The following is a 21,203-nucleotide window of genomic DNA, read 5'->3' on the forward strand; positions in this document are numbered from 1 at the left end:
TTCTCTCTCTCTTTAACTAAGAGAAGATCAGAAATTGGAATTGTATTTGTAAGGATTCACCGATTTACTTTATTCAAATGATTTGCCGTTTCATCAAGAGTTATTCTTATAAAACCAAGTTTATGGATACTTGTATTTTTTTTACAAGTCGTCCCCTGTTTTACAATGTATGATTAAATCATCCTAGTTTAATACGAGAGCATACGGTATTTAAGTTGACTAGAATCAATCACTTAAACTCCACTATCAAGTGTACACTTGTTTTTTTACGACGTTGCAAATTTTACTATTTTCACAATCAATTCTCGGTCCCTCTTTCTCTCTTTCTCTCTTTTATAAACCTGGCTTTTGATTATTTGTGAAATATTATTGTTATTCGCTGTTTAAAAAAAAGAAGACAATATGGCATATATCCTTTCTAGTTGACACAATATCCAAACGTATTAACCAACATTATGATTTTCAATGCACGCGCGCGCGGTAAGAATACCTTTTCACATGTTAAGGAGAACTTAAACACAGAGGAGAGAGAGAAGCATTGACCCTTATAGTAACACATGAATTGACATTATATATTCACTAGTCTTTAAGCCCATTTGTAAAAGTTATCATATAACATAATTTGACTGTCCACGTGACAATAGCCTGTCTGTGCTTTTAGAAATACGCTCTCTAGCCAATCACGTGAAAAAGGCTGTTTAATAAAAAAACCAGATATATCTGATAACCACCCGATTGCACCCACACTAAAAGAAAAGAAAGAAAAAAGCAAAAAAAAAAAAGTAAAGCTAACAAAAATACGATAATAATGCAAAAAAGACTTGTTCTTTTTCACGTGTGTAGTAAAGAATATTGTGTATCTCATTTTTTTTTGTTTCATTAAATCAGGTTATTATAAATACGCCTCTTTTCTAAAGATAAACAATACTTTTTCCCTCTTTTTTTTTCTTTCTTTCTTTCTTTCTCTTAATATAAAAAATGGCTAGGCATCATAAGCATCACAGTCAAAGTAAGCCTTTATTATAAATATGTATATACGCGCAGATTTTAATATGCTTTTAGATCATCATCATCATTCACATGAAAACTATAAAGAGGAAACAGTGACTCAGGAAGAAAAAGAACCACAAATAATTGGCTTGGTTGAGCAAGAAATGAATATCCCCAATAAAAAGCCTTCCTCAAATACGGCATCTGGATTCGTTTCACGTGTTTCATCCATTCCTGTTGTCCAAGATAGTTTATCTACCGTACAAGCCATCGCAAGCAAGACATCCCTGGGCCGATTGGCGCTCTCTACAGCCAATAATACATTCACTACTGTATCTAAATACACTTCCCAACCTAAATATGTTCAAACATATTATGAATCTTATATTCAACCCCAAATCGAAAAAGCAGACGCTTTTGGATGTCGCTCTTTGGATTTTATTGAGACCAAGTTTCCTGTGGTCAGTCAGCCAACCGAAGATATCGTTAGAGCTGTTACCGCTCCCTCTTATCAGATTGTCGATGGCGTCAAGGTGAAAATTGACTCAATTAAACAACCTGCTCATCAAGTCGTCAAGGAAGCCAATAAGCGATTTGGCTCCGTTGTTGATAACGTAGAAGCTGTCATCAACCGATATTTACCTCCTGCTGAGGCCAAACAACAGGACCGTACAGTCGATGAAGTCAATCAAGCTGTACGTGCTTATTATCTGTTGAACGAGGCAACCCTTCGCTTAACTCAACGTGTGCAGGATCAAGTCAAGACAACCACTGCTCAAATCCCCCGCTCACCTTCAGATTTGGCTCGTATTGCTGAAACATCCGCCCTCATTCAAAAGGCAACCCTCAACATTCAATCTCTTCAAGAGACATTAGCTGTTTATGCTCAAGCTGCTCAACAACGTTTACCTCCCGTTGTCACCGAACGTGTCTTGGTTCTTCATGCAACAACCCAGGAACGCATTCAAGGTTTGACTCAGCAAGTCTCCACCCAACTCCAGCAAGTCATGGGCTACCTCAAGGTTCAATCTTCCGAAACACCTGAATGGTTGCGATCCCGAATTTCCTCTCTTGTTGATATTGCTAATAAGCAAGTGGAATTGGTTCGTAATGAATATAGTCGTAAAGATATCAACTCCTTTGACAAAGCCAGAAATGTCGCCCAAGGCTTTCAATCTCAAGTCTTGCCTGTACTTGAAACTATTCAAGCCCAGTTGAACCACTATACTGAAGTCGCTCGTCAAAAGGCTTCTACCAAGTTTCCATTTGACTACCTTGGATTGAACCATGCTCCTAAGTTAGCTCAAGCTCAGTAAATCCTTATTATTTCATTAATAACAGCTTCTTATGAATATCCCCCTTCTCCACTATTTCTTATTTATATACTCAACTTATTCTTAAAAAGTGAATAAATATCTATTAAACATGTCTGCTATTATCTTTTTTCGAACATTTAGAATAAGCTTTTTTTCCAGGAAAATAGTAATGACTCTCCCTTGTTTGTTTGTCTGTCTCAAAGAGATATGTCGTACAAGCCTTGGCGTTCCTAGTGATACAATCAATAAAAAGAAACAAGTGGGATTGAACAGTTCTTCATAATTAATAAGGATGTATATATAATACATGCCCTCAAAATAAACTAGCAGCGATAAAGGAAGAGAAAGCAAGCCGACAGGTATATATCACATTGGGCTGCTTTACACAGACGCATTCTATATTTTGAAATTCAAATAAAACAAAGCAGAGACCTCTGCAACGAAATCAACCTCAGAAAAGGTATCGATAGTTCCATTATCGAGCAGATAATTTTTTCTTTGGTATAGCTTTTTTAAAAAAAAAAAAATAAAGATGAACCAATAAAGAAGTGAGCTATGCAAAAGTCATTGTCATCTCTACTTGATGAATTTTGTAATTTGCTTTTTGTAAAAAAAAAAGAGTCCAAAATTCAACTACAAACAGTGCTTTTCAAAAAGTGTCTCCTTTTTTGTATGCCTTCGGTTAATTAAAATGCCGCATTTTACGTCACCCTCAAACAAACCGTGTCTCTTGGCTGACTTTTTACCCTGGGGTTGCCAGTCCCCTCAATTTTTTTTAGGAAAAAAGTTGACCTTGCTCTATTTTTTTTTCTCTAGTAAAGACTAATAACTCGAGGAATACCAAGATGTTGTTCACTGTTTCTCGCATTGCTCGCCCTACCGCTGCTCCCGTCAGGTACAGCATTATAAAAGCACATTGAGTAACGACGATTAATGTATATGTATAGCCAGGCTATCCAAGCCCGTAACATGGCCACCTTGAAAGAAAGTAAATGACAGCATACTCCCATTATACATCAACGCACGACATTAAACTATTCTTTTTCTTATAGTTCAACAACGTTTGAAGTCTGTCAAAAACATTGAAAAGATCACCAAGTCCATGAAGATGATTGCTTCCACCAAGGTCAACAAGGCTCAACGTAGTATGGAAGCTGCTCGTGCTTTCGGTGCTGCTTCTACTTGTAGAGTATACAATTTATATAGAGGGAGAATTGAGAACTGACACAAATTCATGATAGCTCTCTTTGAAAGTGCTGAAACTAAGGCTGCTGATGATGCCAAGGTTCTCTTCATTGCCTCTTCCTCTGATCGTGGTCTTTGCGGTGGTATTCACTCGAGCGTTTCCAAGGCTACCCGTAGAGCTATTGCCGATGCTCCTGAAGCACCTCTTGTCGTTCTCGGTGATAAGCCCAAGGCTCAGTTAGCTCGTGTCTTGCGTCAAAACATTGCTGTCACTTTCAACCAAATTGGTAAGGACATCCCTACCTTTGAAGAAGCTTCTTCTATTGTCGATGTGATCAATGCCCAAGGTATCGAATACGATTCTGTCAACATTGTGTACAACAGATTCAAGTCTGTCATCGCTTATGAAGCTGACACCGTCCCCGCCTTCTCTGAAGCTACCTTCAAGAACTCCCCTAACTTTGCTGCTTATGAAATCGAAGATGATGTTCTTGCTAACCTTCAAGAATTCACCTTTGCCAACTCCCTTTACTGGGCTATGGTCGAAGGTCACGCTTCTGAAATGTCTGCCAAGCGTACTGCTATGGAGAACGCCACAAAGAATGCTGGTGACATGATCCTCAAGTTGACTATGACCTTCAACCGTGGTCGTCAAGCCGTTATTACAAACGAATTGAGTAAGTATTTTTTTATGTGTGCGAAAAAGAAAATGGAAGCTAATGCTCATGATTTTCATAGTTGATATTATTACTGGTGCTTCTGCTCTTTAAATGGAATAATATAATGTTATTACAAGTGAGAAAAAAAAAACTCTTTTTTCACATAAAATAAAACCAAAAAATCAAAAAGAAAAAGAAAAGAGAGGACAATGTGTGTCTTAAGCAACTCTCCTCTTGTTTGTAATAAAAGAAACTTTGTTTATATTTAATTGAAAACACTCTTGCTTGTTGCCTTGGTTACTATGCAAATTTATGACTATTTCATGAGCTCTGGAACTGTTTAATTCAAAATGACATTATACATAATCTATTCACAGATAACCAGAAAGAGTTGGAGAGAGTTATGTCATCTTTGAAGAACATATGTGAGCAGGACATTTTCACAATAAAATTTACAATGTGTACATACATGATCAGGAACAATTGACGTCAAATCGAAAGTTCTCTCCGTATTACAGTTCTTTCGGATTTCGGAAAGGAAAGGAAAGAACGTCTCTTTTATTCCAAACTTCTATTTTTGTTGAAAATGAAGACCTGATATTGTTTATTGTCTTTTTTTTTAAATATAGTATTTATGATTGCTAAGAGCAGCTGGCTATTGTAGATTAACCGGAAACGTCATTTTAATGTTTATTAAATAGAGCCAAAGCCCTGCTCAGCTCACTCGTGCTTCTCTTGACATGAGTTGCTAATCCTTTTCATTTCTTTATGGATTCGGCGCATGGCTTGTAGCCTTGACTATCTGGTGACTTTTTAAACGTGTCATTCTGATACGGCAGGCTTTTAAACAAAGTTATCAAAGACCTGTTGCAAGTTGGAGATAACTTTAAAGTGCAGTATGAAGAAGCCATGAACGATCCTGTCTTGGCTAATCAATGCCTTATTTTGCAGAAAACTTGTTAATTTGCACAAAAATGCAATGTTTGTCCAATGAGTCCTGCTATGTAATTTCTGATTCGCTATTGAACGATTTGAATAAGTAAAAAAAAAGCACGTCTATTCTGATAAACACTGAACCTGAAAGAAAGACAATGGACCTAAATAATGGGGCTCTTGAGATCAGAATACTCTCATGCTACTGGCTTTAGGCAATATTCAAAGCTATTGGAACTGCCAAGGAAGCAAGTTGATATAATTTATATTGATATGTATCTCTCTTTTAATCTCTCTTTTAATTTTTATGAGACTTCGTAGATGCAAGAAGTGGAAACCAGTTCTATTTAAAGAATTTAACGATAAGATACTTTTGGTAGTCTTTGGGATGGGTATGCTTGAGAAAGATAGAATAAAGTTGAAAGGCTTCAAATACGAAACAATGGATATCTTGCACCGTGCGCTAAAAAGAAGTAAAGTAGCTTGGCATTCAATAATAGAAGAGGCGAATATCTGACTTCCCAAGATTTACAGCCACTACTATACTAGGGATAAAGTCAGCGTGTAATCATTGTGTCCTTACTTTCACACATGGCAGCGTGCTAACTTCCCGCTACAGTCAACATGATGACGGAAGACTTTCCGTGTCCAATGGTATGTTGTATTCCACCATCCCATCACTTTATCAAACACGAGATGCCCCCCCCCCTTTTTTTAATACTTTGGATATTTACAATCAAGATGCCTATTTGTATTTTTAATCATGTCTACATCATTAGTGTATGTTTGAAATTAATTGAAATCATTTGCAAAGTCTAATTTTAGGATATAATGACATACATATTAAAGTAGTACAGTCATACTAAAAGAGTGTCATATGTTTTTTCAGGCACAAGGATAGAAAGTAGAATGGTTTAGAGTAAACCAATCAAACAATGAAAGTCGGCTCTTTGCCAAATATGAAATCTAATAACTTGAGGAATGTGATGTTGAAGTCATCAACCACACGTGACTATTGTCATTCATTTCTTTATAACGGCTCATATGCAGTAATGTGATTATTGTGGGCGCACTGATACTAAGAAGGGAAAAAGAAAAGTGAGAGGGATAAAAGAATGGAGTGATCTTTTTGTATTCTTAATTAATACGATGATTGGCCCATTGGCATCTTTTTTTCTTTTTTTTGCATTTACCAGCTTCCCTATTTCTATTAGGTAATAACACGTTCTCACCTCACAAAATTAGCTGATAATCATCATGATAAACTCACAGTAAAAAGTAGTAAAGAAATAAGTAAAGTAAAAGGGGAAAAAAAAATAACAACGTAAAGTAATGAAAGGGAAGAAGGAAAAAAGAAAGAAAGAGAAAAAAAAAAGAAAGGGAAGGGGACAGGAGTATGGTTGGTACCCTGAAGGTAAGGCACTGTCCCATATCTTTTTTAAAAAACACAAGTGAGGAGTATAGTAAACGGTGGCCCCAAGGGATCATACGAGTTTAATGCTGTGAAAACCGATGTTATCCGAACATTTAATAAATTTAACTCTCTGACCATTTTATTCATATTCTGTCACACGCTACTTTTTTGTACTCTCTTACATGTGTTCTTTAAATGATTTGCATAATGGTAAGATGATAAGAGAAAAGGTTAAGGAAGAGAATAGAGCAAAGGTTACGTTTCCATAGCAACAGTAAAATCACCATAGCGATAAAATAAAACACCAAAGTAACGTAAAGTTGAATTTTGTAAAGTTGAAGGATGAACTTAAAAAAAAGTAGAGTGATCAATGCTTTAAGAATTTCTGAATTTGTTAAGCTGATAATAAATCCTCAGCCCACGCGAGACAGAGAAAAAAAAGTGACAGACTGACAAGTGGACAGACTATTTAAACTACTCTTTATTTCTTCCATTCCTCTCTTCTCTCTTCTACTTTTTTGTTTTCCTTTCTTTGTCCTTATTTATTTATTTAAAGAGAAACAGTTCTGTTCTCTTTCTTTATTATATATAAATTATATAGCAACCTATAAACCATAGTTCAACAAACAAAAAATAACTCCCTTTTATTTATTATTAACACTCTCCCTTTATAAAATCAACAATGTCCTTACTTGACAGCAAACACTCTGAATTAAAAATTCAAACACCCACCTTTCAACAGGTCAACACCTTTTACCCTTCACCTCACTCACCCAGTGACGACACTTGTGCCGAACAAGGTATGTATACATTGTAGCCATTTGTTCTCGTACTTATTCAAATATTACAACGTAGTCTTTAGCGTATTACCACAAGATACCATCCATCAAGATGAATTGAGCAACAAAGAGTGGACGATGGCAAGCACTCCTTTAGATCATCATCCCTTTTGCGATGCCAATCATTTCCAAAGATACTTTGGCGAAACTTCGGAAGCCTCAGTCAGCTCCACTTCTTCTTTGGGTGTTCGTACGCCTGATATTGGAATATTCGATATAACCAACAATAACAACTCTCCTTCCTTTATGCTATCTCACCGTCCTTCCTTTGAATACGTTTCACTATTACAACAATCGCCTATCTTATCTTACTCTCCACCACTTTCCTTGGATCATGCTTCATTGATGGACGATTCAGTCACATCCAAGAATGAACCAGACAACAACCATTCCTTTTCGTCACCTTCCATTTATTTTCCAAATTACGTTAATGATGATGCTTCTGGTCAGCTTATTCCTTCCCTTTCCGTAAGTTTCTTATTATTTTATTGGGGTTGTAACGCACTGACAAAAAAGATGGGTTTGTGTAATACTTTAGAATGAAGATCATATGATGCTGTTACAAAAGAGTTATTCCGATCATCCTGGATACTTTGCAGCCGCTTTACAACAACAGCACTATACTCATTGTCATCAAACATCTTCCCTCAGCCAATTATCTAAGGAACAGTTGATCGAACGCGTGGTTCAGTTAGAAATGGAAAAGTCATCCAGATCATCCAGCAATATGAAATTACCTCCACCTGCCTGTGCCATGGCTACAACAACTCGAACTGTATCAAGTAAAGTAACACCTACACATTCTGTTTATTGTATAACTTATTCTTTTTATTCTAGATGCTCAACCCTCTGTCAGTAGAGTATCCTCTATTGCGATCGCAAAGCCAATTGTCACTGAACATGATGACAAGTCTACCAAGATGTATTCCTGTCAATGGGCATCTTGTGATGCTCAAGCTCCTACCTTAGATAAGCTTATGACCCATATATGCAATAGTCACATTGGCAGTGGAAAGGTAATATATATACATATCTAATCGAAGAAGAAATGACTCATTTTGTATGTAGGCTACTTACTACTGTGAATGGAAAGATTGCCCTAGAAACAAGAAACCATTTATGAAAAGACACAAAATGCACAATCACATGAGAACTCATACCGGAGAAAGACCTTTTGTATGTACCGTGATAGGCTGCAACAAGACCTTTTCAAGACCTGATTCTCTCAGCACACACATCAAGACTCATTCCGATAGTCGTCCTTATTTATGCTCTATGCCCGGCTGTGATAAAGCCTATTATCATTCTAGATCCCTAAGGAAACACATCAAATCTTCACATATGAAAAATTCGAAAACAACGCACGCTACAAGCAAGACCATAGCACACTCCACTCCTTCCAACACTGCTTCAGCGGCGACATCTTCAGCATCGGCTCGGAATATGTCTACAGTTACACAGCAACAATATCATCATCATTTACAAAATAGAATCAACATTATGAAAAAACGCCAGCATCAACACGGCCAAGCACTTCCCATTGAAAAAAAGAATGCACGTAGTTTATTACTAGAGCATGAAACAGAAACTAACAAGCAAAAGAATGCCTATTTCTTATAACCTTTTTTATATATTTATACATTCCCTTACAAAAGAAAAAAAAAACACCTATACACATTTATATTTACTGTGAATATTTATGCCTCCTTACTCTTTCACTCCCTTTATTGCCTCTTCACCCTTTACACTTTCTTCTTTCTCTCTGTTGTTCTTGTTGATTTACATGATTAAAGCAATTGCTTTTATATATATTTTATTCTGTTCTAAAAAACCTTTGCTTTGTCTCTTCAAGATATTTCTCGCGAATTGTATTGAACTTTTGTTCAAATTCGAGTTTTAAAATTTTTAGTTCATCTATATAACTTGATCCTGTAGTATGCAATATGGTTGTAGCCAACTCGACATCGCCTGAATCTATATCATATATCAATAAGTTATTCTTAATGCCACCATAAACTTTACCTAGTCCCTCAGGCGTTGTTTTCTTATTCACAACAAAATCGCATGTAGGAAAGATGGACTAATAAAGTAAAAAAAAAAAAAAAAAATGTTAAATCACACCACAAAAGGATAAACATATAAGAAGATCATTCTTACGTTTTCCAAGAAGCTTAATAGTTGAGAAGATAAAACAGGTCTAGTGTCTTCTGTATTGAGTCGTCTATTGGCTTCTTCAGTATCAATATCGGAGCTAAGCTCCATGTCAGAAGCTTCCTCATCTGCTGCTATTGTTGCTGTTGTTGTTACAACGGAGCCTGCGACAGCAGATGTCTCAGGTGCTGTTCGTAATAAGCTATTGGGTAGTTCAATCTTTGATCTGTATTGATATTCACATTTGCCCTTATAATTAACCAACCACGAGGTCAAATTGAGTGCAGCCAGCATGTTACGAGTCATGCCATCTTCAAGTGAGCCCTGAGGCCAATTATTTGTGGCCATCGAAAGCTCCGACAATTGAGAGTTGCACTGAGAAAAAGTGATATTTTTCTCCTCCATCAATCGAAAGATTCTTTCCTCCAATGAACCAACAGTAACTAACCAGACGATATAGGGTCGCTTTTTCTGGTTGCTGTTGTTGATGAGTGAAAACGACTCAGCATTATCTTCAATAAGGATGTCCAGACAGATGATCAGGTCTGCCTCACGCGTAAAGAGTTGTTGTTCTGGTGCTCTTAGTATCTCGTCGCTCTTCCTTGTCTTGACAAACACACCATACTCGCCATTCCAGTCATCGTCCAAGACATTGCCTACACGGGTACAGGCAAACCCCAAACATTCACGTATCAGCTCATACATGCTAGTCTCTTCACCTAGGCCATCAGTAAGGATGACGATAGTCATGTCCTTATCTGCTAAATTGTTTAAAAAGTCCTTGATGAATATCAGCTTGCCTGATACGTTCCAGGCATCTTTAATACTGGCATCATAGTCAGTGAGAGTAAAGTTGAGATAATCGATGGCTTTGCGGAAATCAGTTCCAATGAACCGATCATTCTGTTTAGTAGCCTCTGTGATCTCTGCGAGTTTCTCTACCTGACCTGGTGTGGCAAACACAGGAACCATGCGCGCTGGATATTCATAAACTTGCACACCTGTCTCTGGTTCGATGTCTGGATACCAGTCGTTCCCTTTGGGCTTGTGTGTCTGTTGAATGGGTGAGCTGGGCGCTGTTGTCAGTTGTGCATCTTCTTCTAGTCCATCGTCTGTCATGGTTGGTGTTGCTTCTTTCTCGCTCGTACGTTCTGTGAAAGAGTTGAGCAGTCCAGATAAGATCTGTTCCACTTTTCTTCGTTTGGCTCTATATTCTGGTACATTCACCTGCAGCACAGGAGCTGTCAATTTTAGTTGATTGGATTCGTCAAGGATGCTTAGTGATCCAGTAGATATTAGCTGTAATGTGTTGTCATCTTCTTGTTCGTTTGTTCTTACATTTTCTATGTCTATCTCTTGAGGCTCTTTAAAAATGTTGAACATGCCGTGCATAATGGGTATAAGGCTTAGTGACTTTGAAGTGTCTATGGTCATTTTGGATAGTTCTCTCTTGAGTTGCGCTTCTTCATCTAATATATTTTGTAGTTCTTCTTTAGAATGCGATACAATAGGATATACAGGTCCATTGTTGTCTTGTGTTGAAAAGAGTGGTTCTGATAGAATGACCATGTGTTTATTATTATTGAAACAAAAAAAGAGAGAAAGGCTCTCTTTTTTCCTTGAATCCCCCAGTCACTACCAATAAAATGGTGTTTGAATTCAATCAGAACAATCAAATTGAGGCACAATATCAAGCAGAACAATCAAATTAAGGGCACAGTATCAAGCAGTGCTTTAAAATATTTAAAACAAGAGAAAAGAAACAAGAATAAAGGAGATTAAACAGTAAGAGCGATTTTGCCATTTATTGCAAAGTAAAATCAAATGGCTTGAAGGCAGCTTTAAATGAATCAGACTCCTTCTTCTCTTCTTCTTCAGTCTGTTGACAGGCTTTCCAGTCTTCCCTTTCAGGTTTTCCCAAAACATGAGATACAACCAATCTATTGATGTTAATATCTTTTATGTATTCTTTTTCTTTTTTCTTTACCTGCCAAATTGTAAGTTGAATCGTTCTTTTGGCTTGATAACATGTACCAACGTTCTTCCATCTGGTAATTCTAATTTAAAATAAGGGATGGTTGGGTTATCCTAAACAATATAAGTTAGTGACCATAAAAGATAATAATAATGAGTAGCTTACAGGCAATTGTTCTATAAAATCCATTCCAAAAGCTTGTCCTTGCTCTCTAGCCACTTGTTCAACAAGATCGCACTTGCCTTTGGGAATAGCAATAACCTGAACATGAGCATGACTCATTCCTCTAAATGATTCCCTCGATATCTCAAATGTAATCATATCATGATCGTACTTTTCAAACATTCTTCTTAACGCACTCTTGTATTTCTCTAATTCCGCAATCACTTCCACTTGTGAATCAAGAGGGATCTTTCCAAACGTAGGATAATGTGTTACTGGTATAATTAAAACATGCCCTGTGCCTGGTACACGGCATTCATTATCTCTGGAGGAAATTAAGGGACCTTTAGCCGACGCAGCATAAAGTTCATCACCAATTGATAACACAAGATGCTTCTCAGCCTTTGGGTTTGATAAACAGAACCAGCAGGAATCAACTAGTTACAAAAGAAGTCAGTTGAAAATGGAGAATAGACCAGGTGGATAATATACTTACGTGAAGGCTGCTCACCAGGTGGAGGTCGTTGTTGTCTTTGAGGACATTGAGCAATAAAGTGCCCTGGCTCTTTACATATATTGCAGACATATCCTTCAGGTGGTTGCTTAGGTGCAGACATTGGACAGTCTTGAATATAGTGTCCAGGTACATTGCATCGTCTACACACATAGTTACCCTTTGGCACTTCTGTACCCATCTTTGGTCGTTTTGGTTCCTCTCCCCAAAAGAATGCACCATTATGATCGTCCTCGTGTCTTCTCTTATTAGTGAATAACGAGCTGAATGGGAATTCCGTTGTGTTCTCTGGTACAGTTTCGAGTGCTTCTGAAGGTGCTTGTGATATAGGAACCAAATTGAAAGCATAAAACCACTATATTATATATAAGAACATATTCACTGATACAATCATATGCTTACTCTCTGCTTTTCAGTATTAAATGCATCACCAAGCCCAATGAATCTTGTGGCATGCTTTGCTAGTCTCTCATCTCGTCCTCCAAGTCCACTCACAATGTTCTTATAAGGTTCTCTTTCATAAAAGACGTTCTGGGATGCTGCAAAATGATATCTTGGCTTTAATGCTGCAGCCACCTGAGATACGTACAGTGATGCTTTACTGTCATCCATATCCACTGACATTGCAGATAATTCTTTGATATTTTTGGGCCATTCGCAGGTCATGAGTATATCTACGCCTGGAGGTAAAGTAGCAGGTAATTTTGTCTGGCATAACTTATCAACCATGTCCTTGGTGTAGTGTGTATCATTATCCTTGCTATCTTCTTGCTCTTCCTTTGGCTGAACACCAGATAAAAAAGCTATTTTGATACCCTGTGATGTTGTCAAGATACCTCGGTCTCCCAGATAATAAAGATTAGAGCAAACTTCACCGTCAGCCGAATCAATACGTTGTTGAACACCTGGCGGGAAAGGTGTTTCTCCCATGAGAAAGTAGGTTGACAAGGGAACTATATCCTATATGAATACACTATCTTATAGCAAGAAAAAGCTAAAGTTACCTTCGATCTTGTTATTGATCAAGTCTCCAATGGCTTCATCAGCTGTATTCGAAGCAAAGAAGTTGCCAACGCATAAATGCATGTCAAAGGGGCCATACTTTTCGTTAATCTGTTGTGCTTTTGCAAATAACTCTCGGAATTGACCGTTGGTTGATCCAGTAACAAGACTTTGGAAGCAAATTAATAAACATTCACGTGTTTAGATTGAACTTTACACTTTAATATTTGACATTCTGTTTAAAAGGCTTCCCTTCGTTTGCTACTTTGCTGGCATTGATAAGCCACAAATTAAATCTCAGTAAGGTAGCTATACTTCACGTCACTTTATGTCTCTCTCTTTCTTTTTCTCTCATCTATAAAAAATAAAGTTGGGGAGAGAGAAGAGAGGAATTTATAATCATGTTTTTATACAATCTAACCATCAGCCCAACAACAGCCATTAACCAGGCAATCCACGGTAATTTCTCTGGCACTAAGCAACAGGAAATCATCGTGGCACGGCAAACACGCTTAGAATTACTAAAGCCTGACCCAACTTCAGGAAAGATACACACGATTCTTTCACATGAATGCTTTGGGCTAGTTCGCAGTATTGCTCCATTCAGGCTCACTGGTGGCAACAAAGGTAGATATTGCTAACGAACTGCTTTACATGGACTCATTCTTTTTAGATTTCATTGTCGTTGGTTCTGACTCGGGTCGTATTGTCATTTTAGAATACAACCCAACAAAAAACATATTTGAAAAAGTGCACCAAGAAACTTATGGAAAGACAGGCTGTCGTCGTATCGTACCAGGTCAATATCTGACTGCCGATCCCAAAGGTCGAGCAGTTATGATTGGCGCTGTTGAAAAGCAAAAGCTTGTTTATATTCTTAATCGCGATTCAGCTGCCAATTTAACCATCTCTTCTCCCTTGGAAGCTCACAAGAGTCACACTATTATTCATCACATTACTGCTGTTGACGTCGGTTTTGAAAATCCAACATTTGCCTGTCTTGAAGTGGACTATTCAGATGCTGACACCGATCCATCAGGTCAAGCTGCGGAAAGCGCCGAGAAGAGTTTGACTTATTACGAACTAGATCTTGGCTTGAACCATGTTGTAAGAAAATGGAGCGAAGTTGTAGATCGCAAAGCTAATATGCTCATTCCAGGTTAGTTTGAATGCTGTTAAAAAGATGTAATACTCATTCTCTTCCATATAGTCCCTGGTGGGAACGACGGCCCTTCAGGTGTTTTGGTCTGTACAGAAAACTTTATTGCCTACAAACACCCAGACGCAGAAGAGCTTCGAATTCCTATTCCTCGTCGTGCTCAGCCATTAGAAGATCCAAAGAGAGGTATCATCATCATCGCAGCAGCAGTTCATAAGATGCGTGTTGAAAAGAAGACACAATTCTTCTTTTTATTGCAATCAGAAGAAGGTGACCTGTACAAGGTCACCATGGATCATGCAGATGGGACGGTTCACGATTTGACCATCAAATACTTTGACACTATTCCAACTGCAACTTCATTATGCATCTTGAAGAGTGGTTTCCTTTTTGCAGCAAATGAGTTTGGAAACCAGTAAGTTCACAATCGCAATTGTCAAAGCGTACAATCATTCTCACTCCTCCATTTTTCATTATAGTCGCCACTATTTCTTTGAAGGACTTGGAGATGATGCTGATGACCCAGAAATATCAGCCACGGTTTATATGGAGCAAGAGGCAAGCTCAGATGAAATACCTCTTGTTTATTTTAAGCCTCGACCTTTGAAGAATTTGACACTTGTTGATGAATTGGAATCATTAGCGCCCATGATGGAATCCAAGATATTGAATTTGGCAGACGAAGAAACACCTCGTATATATGCCATTTGTGGAAAAGGTCCATTGTCCACTTTCCGTATCCTCAATCAAGGCGTGGAAGCCGCAGAGTTGGCTGTAAGTGAGCTGCCAGGTAACCCAAGCGCTGTGTGGACAACCAAGCTTCGAGCTGATGATCCATATGACGCTTATATCGTCGTTTCATTCGCCAATGCTACACTCGTTCTATCTATTGGTGAAACAGTGGAGGAAGTAACAGATACCGGCTTCTTGACCGACGCACCAACATTGGCTGTTCAACAGTTGGGAGAAGATGCACTGGTCCAGGTTCATCCACACGGTATCCGTCATATTCGTGCCGATCGTCGTGTGAACGAATGGAGAGCACCTCAAGGACAGACGATTGTTGAGGCGGCTACTAATAGTCGACAGGTGGCAATTGCGTTATCAAATGGACAAATCGTTTACTTTGAAATGGACAACATGGGACAATTGAATGAACACCAGGAGCGTAAGCAAATGTCTTCACATATTACCAGTTTAGCCTTAGGTGAGGTGCCCGAAGGCCGTGTAAGATCACGCTATGTCGCTGTCGGTTGTGATGATCAGACTGTTCGTATTTTGAATCTTGATCCTGACTCATGCTTGGAACCTGTTTCGATGCAAGCTGTTCAAGGTGTCCCTTCTAGTTTGTGTATGATTGAAATGATGGATACCGATCAAGGTCATGGTACACAATATCTTAACATTGGTCTCAGCAATGGTATCTTTCTTCGAACCATCCTTGACACTATCACTGGTCAACTGTCAGACACTCGTGCTCGATTTATTGGAGCAAAGAGTGTCAAGCTGTTCAAGATCTCTATTCAAGGACATCCTGCTGTTTTGGCTTTATCTACTAAGCCATGGGTTAGCTATACTTTTCAAAATAGACTCTATCTCACACCTCTCAGTTATGAAATGCTGGAACATGGTAGCGCATTTGTTAGTGAACAATGTCCTGAAGGTGTTGTAGCTGTAGCAGGAAACACACTAAGGTAGGGAAAAAAAAAACTATTATACTCTTTTGACTAACATCTTTCAATAGAATCTTTACAGTAGAGAAATTAGGCAGTATATTCAATCAATTTTCTATTCCATTAAAGTACACGCCTAGAAAATTTGCTCTTCACCCTCCAACACGTACATTTGTTATTGTGGAAAGTGATCACGCAACGTTTTCTCCTGCAGAAAAGGCAAAAGGAATTATAGAAAAAGAGAATGAAGGATATGAGATTGACGAAGATATCATCAACCTTGACCCTCTTCAATTTGGTCATGTTCGTAACGCCCCCGGCAAGTGGGCAAGTTGCATTCGTCTGATAGAGCCATTTGAAGGCAAGACATTAGACTTGATTGAATTGGAGGAAAACGAAGCGGCCTTCAGCGTTGCCATGGTACAGTTCCGTCACAACCCTCATGCGTCTGATCCCTCCGAGCAATTCGTTGTTGTTGGTACAGGACAGAATGTGAACTTGTCACCTCGTTCATGCACAACCGGATATTTGCACGTCTATCGAGTGGTACAAGCAGAAAATGGACAATTACGTCTTCATTTCATACACAAGACACCTATTGATGACGTGCCTAATGCCCTATTAGCTTTCCAAGGACGACTTTTGGTTGGTGCAGGAAAGGCGCTTCGTATATACGACATTGGTAAGAAGAAGATGCTGCGAAAGTGTGAAACAAAGAGTATCCCCAATGCCATTGTTTCATTACATACACAAGGTCACAGAATTATAGCTACAGATGTGCAAGAATCTGTGCACTATGTTATATATAAGCATGCAGACAATCGGTTGGTCGTGTTTGCAGACGATACCGTTCCAAGATGGATAACAGCAACCACCATGGTGGATTATGAGACAGTAGCTGGAGGAGATAAATTTGGCAATTTCTTTGTCGATCGTCTGCCTTCAATTGTTTCTCATGAAATAGATGAAGATACGACTGGTAATAGAATCTATCATGAAAAAGGGTATCTCCATGGTGCCCCTAATAAGGTAAAACAAGACTATATGACTTTATAGCTTTTTAATGACAGTATGTATAGGTCGAAAGCTTATGTGAATATTTTACTGGAGATATCATTACATCCATTCACAAGACAACCCTCTTGGCAGGAGGTAGAGAAGTCTTATTGACTACATCATTCTCAGGAGCAATCTCTATTTACGTTCCATTCTTATCAAAAGAAGATATCGAATTCTTTCAGATGCTTGAAGTGCATATGAGAGCAGAAGCGCCTCCACTTGCTGGACGAGACCATCTGCTTTATAGAAGTTTCTACATACCTGTCAAGTCTGTTATCGATGGTGACTTGTGTGAACAATTCAATTCACTGCCTGCAGAAAAGAAGCGTATGATTGCTGAGGAACTTGATCGATCAGTGGCCGATGTTCAAAAGAAGATCGAAGATATGCGTATACGTTCTGGATTCTAAAAATAAGAAAAGAGACCTTTTGCAATGTGTATAAAACATATGCCTTTAATAAAAAAAAAGGAACAAAAGCTTGCTTCTTTTTCATTGTCTTCTATTTGTCGTGCTTGGCTCATTCTAAACCCAGACAAGTACATTTTCGAATGTTCTTTGAGGCACAATCTCGCAGTTTCTTTGTTCTTTTTGTGTAAATGGGAACACCAGACGAAAACTATGATAAAGGCGTCGAATATCGTCTTGCAGGCAACGAAGCGTTTAAAAAGCAAGATTACAAACAAGGCAAGTTAATTCACTGACGACGAAATAGTCTGTTCCTTGATAATGACTCTTTTTATACTTTAGCATTACAAAATTACTATAATGCCCTACTTCATTTAAAGGCTTTAGGAGGCACTAAAGAAAAAGAAAAGTATAAGGAAGCCTCTGAGACACAATTAGTCATGATTTACAACAATATGACTGCAGTTTTTGCAAAACAGGAACGTTGGGACCGTGTTCTGTTTTATGCAAAGAAAGCTGCTGAGCTAGATCCTAAAAACACAAAGACAAAATTTCGCATGGGGCAAGCCTATCTAAGGCTAGAGAATATTGATGAAGCCAAGACGCTATTAGAACAAGTTCTTGCTGAAAACCCTGGAGGTACGCCTATATAAACATCATGTTTACTACTACTGCTACAACAACAACAACCATTGTTATCATTAGACGCGCTCGTAAAGCAGGAACTATCAAAAATCGCAGTGGCTAACAAGCAAAGAGAAGAAAAGGAAAAGATGATATACCGAGCAATGATGACCAAGCTTGCCCAAGAGAACGAAAAGGATGAAAGTAGTAAATAAAGTTATACAGTATTTCCAAAAATTATTGACACTGATGCCAAGAGTAAAATTCGCGTTTGTTAAATTCTATTGTCACGTAAACCATTGGCTGATTTCGCTTGCTGACAAATTGAATGTCGTATATGTAGGAGCCCTGTCGTACAAAATATGAGTATATTAGGCATGAAAGCACCGTCAGCTCTCTTTTTCATTAAAAACCGAGTATTACAATATGAGCTTTCAAATTTTCTACGAAGACGGGCACGGTAATGCAGTTGATGAATACGGTAGACCTGAGCCTATGGACTATATCATTGACGAAGAGCGATATGCTTTAGAAACAGTTAGTTCACACACTCAGTATTTGTATAATCAGCCTCAGGAGAATAATTTCGATGTAGGCTCTGTGGCAGATGAAAATGCAAAAGATGACCCAGATGTTTGCATGAAGGAGGCGTCGAGTAAGCGAGCGTACACACTCTGTACGGATCAAGACAAAGTTAGATTTTTTAAACTGATGTTTGAGAAAATTATGAGTGTCTCAGCTGCTGCAAAACAATTAGGTATTGATGTTCGCACAGCTCAAAGATGGGCTCAAATGTACAAAACGGATGCTGATAGTGTTTTTATAAAGCATAAGAAAACCGGTCGCTCGCGTATACTTCAAGAAGAACACAAGCAAGTGGTCTTGGGGTATATAGATGAGAATCCTTCAGCCGTCTTGGAGCAAGTAATGGAGCGAATACTTCAAAAGCTTCAGGATCTCAAGGTCTCTAAAAACACTGTCTACAATTTTGTAAGAACTGAATGTAATTTGTCACTCAAAAAAGCCCAATTCCAGCCTGTAGATAGGAACAGTGAAGAAAAAATTCAAGAGCGTTTTGACTGGGTTCATAAGTGGGAGCGTACAGACATGGACTTTAGAACTAATTGCGTCTTTCTCGATGAGTCTGCATTTCACATTAATTTAAAACGTAGTATGGCCTGGTCAAAAAAAGGATTGCCTGCTGTGGTCACAGTGCCCAAAACCCGAGCACAAACAACAACGATTTTAGGTGCGATCTCTGCTTCAGAATTAATAAAGCGTAGCCTGAGATTACCGCAGCCGCCAGCCAAGAAAAGAAAGAGAGAAGGTTATGCTGAGTTAACGAGCACAGGGACAGTAACTGGTCATTATTTTAGCTTTCTGAAGGCCACGATGGATGAAATGGTTCGGCACCCACATATGAAAGGACACTATCTTATTATGGATAACGCTCCTATCCATAAATCTGGAGATATTGCTAAATATATTTTATCCCGCGGTTACCGTTATGCTTATTTACCGTCATACTCTCCTGAACTTAATCCAATTGAGCAATTCTGGTCAGTTGTTAAGAGCAAAGTAAAGCGCAATACGTTATTGAAAAAAGAGACGCTGATGACGAGAATTAGTGAGGCGTCCAATAGCTTAAAAGTAAGTGACTTCAAAGGCTTTGTTCGACATTCATATAAATGTTTGGCCAAATGCCGCAACAGAGAACATCTTTAAATCTGTCTTAAAGCGTACGCATTTATACCTCAGTTATATGACTCATCTTAGCCTTATTCATAGAACCTGTTTACCGTATTTTCAATGCATTTATACTTCTTTTATACAATAATATTTAGCCATTTAACATAATACATGTTGTGTATATAAACGCCCCTGAATTCAATAGTATTACGCATATCCGAAGAGTTAGTTGATAATCTGACTTAGGAATGTATTAGATATAAACGATAACTTTCAATGGCATCTTTTTACTTTTGTGTAAAATAAGACGTGGAGAATTATACACTCCAACAATATACGCCGCACCGTAGGACAGACTCTCTTATACAGTACATTTGGAAAGGTAAATATGCTCTTTGAATACTCTTTTTAAGTGAATATCATATCAATGCTAAAATATGACAGACGCACGCCTGCCTTTCCTTGCGTATTAATTCCACATTTCAAATTTTGTATGATTATCCAAAAAGAGGACCAGATCAGGAACATGTTTGATACTTGTTTGTTCACTTGCGATTCAAAAAAGAAAAAAGGAATATTCTATATATTTAAGTTTAGGAACAAGATAGAAATAGAAGCAAGCATAGATTGATGAGAAAATATTTGATTATCCAGGCGATATGTTGTGATTACTATAATGTTATGTACTACAAGTAAAAGTATTCTTATTTTCTCCTTTTTTTTTGTAATCAAAAGAAATAACAATCTTTTAGCTAAAGAAACTAAAAGTTATTAAAATTATCCATCAGATGATAGTAATCGCACTGGTAAATACCTTAACAATGAGCCATTTCTCTCTCTATTTGATAATCCAAGCACATCTTGAACGACAAAGAGATATCAAGAATTTTTTTTACACACTTTAAAATCATATATTGCGCCTCTTGAAGTTGCATGCAATACCACATATGGTTTAACTTTTAGTCATATGAGAGAAGTGTTTCTTAGATTCTCGTTCTAAAAACGATTCATGGAATGATGAACTATGGTTAAATTATGCGATGTGCTTGACCGTAATATATTCAAGCTACTGCTCTCAGTCTCATTTTACAATAATAAACTGAGATTTCAAGAGGTATACTTCACATTCTTTGTACAGTTTAGCTTTAACCATGTCTAAAGGCTTCGCATCAATTAGCTAATGAGAATAAATACATGTTCATTCTTCTGAATACATCCATGGATACTACTTGTTTTTTTGTGCTACTGACAACATTATGAATTTCATTATAAAAAGGGCACTATTTTAGCTAAGAAATCACTCATTTCACTATCATTTCATTCTTTTTTCTTTATTAAAAAAGCTTATAATCATCTTTTTATACAAGTAAAAGCGTAGTTAAACTGTTGGATGCAGTCTGTAACTAATAATACATCTAATAGACACACCTCTTTGGCTATTTATTTCTAAAA

The 21,203-nt window shown here is 37.8% G+C and overlaps 8 protein-coding genes across 8 annotated transcripts; 6 read left to right on the plus strand and 2 right to left on the minus strand.

The window, feature by feature from the left end:
- Positions 1–978: 978 nt before the first annotated feature.
- Positions 979–2,306, plus strand: RHIMIDRAFT_251544 (uncharacterized protein; the record flags this gene model as incomplete). Its single annotated transcript, XM_023610850.1, has 2 exons — positions 979–1,009; positions 1,063–2,306. 2 exons carry the CDS (start codon positions 979–981, stop codon positions 2,304–2,306), a joined length of 1,275 nt encoding a protein of 424 aa, XP_023466303.1.
- Positions 2,307–3,065: 759 nt separating this feature from the next.
- RHIMIDRAFT_215348 (ATP synthase F1 gamma) lies at positions 3,066–4,747 on the plus strand. Its single transcript, XM_023607284.1, has 6 exons — positions 3,066–3,201; positions 3,254–3,294; positions 3,359–3,490; positions 3,548–4,168; positions 4,230–4,560; positions 4,620–4,747. The coding sequence occupies exons 1-5, from the start codon at positions 3,152–3,154 to the stop codon at positions 4,259–4,261; spliced, it is 876 nt and encodes a 291-aa protein (XP_023466304.1). The 5' UTR covers positions 3,066–3,151; the 3' UTR covers positions 4,262–4,560; positions 4,620–4,747.
- A 2,362-nt stretch (positions 4,748–7,109) lies between these two features.
- On the plus strand, positions 7,110–8,641 carry RHIMIDRAFT_134361 (uncharacterized protein). Its single transcript, XM_023605582.1, has 4 exons — positions 7,110–7,297; positions 7,353–7,804; positions 7,875–8,352; positions 8,405–8,641. The coding sequence occupies exons 1-3, from the start codon at positions 7,180–7,182 to the stop codon at positions 8,193–8,195; spliced, it is 891 nt and encodes a 296-aa protein (XP_023466305.1). The 5' UTR covers positions 7,110–7,179; the 3' UTR covers positions 8,196–8,352; positions 8,405–8,641.
- On the plus strand, positions 8,411–8,692 carry RHIMIDRAFT_180210 (odd paired; the record flags this gene model as incomplete). The annotated part of the gene is made up of 1 exon (XM_023605778.1): positions 8,411–8,692. A coding segment is annotated over one exon (282 nt), but the record flags the coding sequence as incomplete, so codon positions are not given.
- Positions 8,693–9,149: 457 nt separating this feature from the next.
- Positions 9,150–10,921, minus strand: RHIMIDRAFT_251547 (uncharacterized protein; the record flags this gene model as incomplete). Its single annotated transcript, XM_023610851.1, has 2 exons — positions 9,150–9,416; positions 9,494–10,921. 2 exons carry the CDS (start codon positions 10,919–10,921, stop codon positions 9,150–9,152), a joined length of 1,695 nt encoding a protein of 564 aa, XP_023466307.1.
- Positions 10,922–11,291: 370 nt separating this feature from the next.
- On the minus strand, positions 11,292–13,374 carry RHIMIDRAFT_237519 (uncharacterized protein; the record flags this gene model as incomplete). Its single annotated transcript, XM_023608773.1, has 7 exons — positions 11,292–11,427; positions 11,475–11,575; positions 11,628–12,061; positions 12,121–12,493; positions 12,541–13,091; positions 13,143–13,309; positions 13,358–13,374. The coding sequence occupies 7 exons, from the start codon at positions 13,372–13,374 to the stop codon at positions 11,292–11,294; spliced, it is 1,779 nt and encodes a 592-aa protein (XP_023466308.1).
- A 167-nt stretch (positions 13,375–13,541) lies between these two features.
- RHIMIDRAFT_202368 (putative splicing factor 3B subunit) lies at positions 13,542–17,441 on the plus strand (the record flags this gene model as incomplete). The annotated part of the gene is made up of 6 exons (XM_023606606.1): positions 13,542–13,767; positions 13,814–14,299; positions 14,351–14,714; positions 14,779–15,993; positions 16,044–17,001; positions 17,052–17,441. 6 exons carry the CDS (start codon positions 13,542–13,544, stop codon positions 17,439–17,441), a joined length of 3,639 nt encoding a protein of 1,212 aa, XP_023466309.1.
- Positions 17,442–17,537: 96 nt separating this feature from the next.
- On the plus strand, positions 17,538–18,338 carry RHIMIDRAFT_134405 (TPR-like protein). Its single transcript, XM_023605583.1, has 3 exons — positions 17,538–17,717; positions 17,781–18,077; positions 18,144–18,338. Exons 1-3 carry the CDS (start codon positions 17,630–17,632, stop codon positions 18,275–18,277), a joined length of 519 nt encoding a protein of 172 aa, XP_023466310.1. The 5' UTR covers positions 17,538–17,629; the 3' UTR covers positions 18,278–18,338.
- Positions 18,339–21,203: the final 2,865 nt, after the last annotated feature.

The sequence above is a fragment of the Rhizopus microsporus genome, assembly GCF_002708625.1.
Source record: "Rhizopus microsporus ATCC 52813 unplaced genomic scaffold scaffold_8, whole genome shotgun sequence".
Classification (NCBI taxonomy): domain Eukaryota; kingdom Fungi; phylum Mucoromycota; class Mucoromycetes; order Mucorales; family Rhizopodaceae; genus Rhizopus; species Rhizopus microsporus.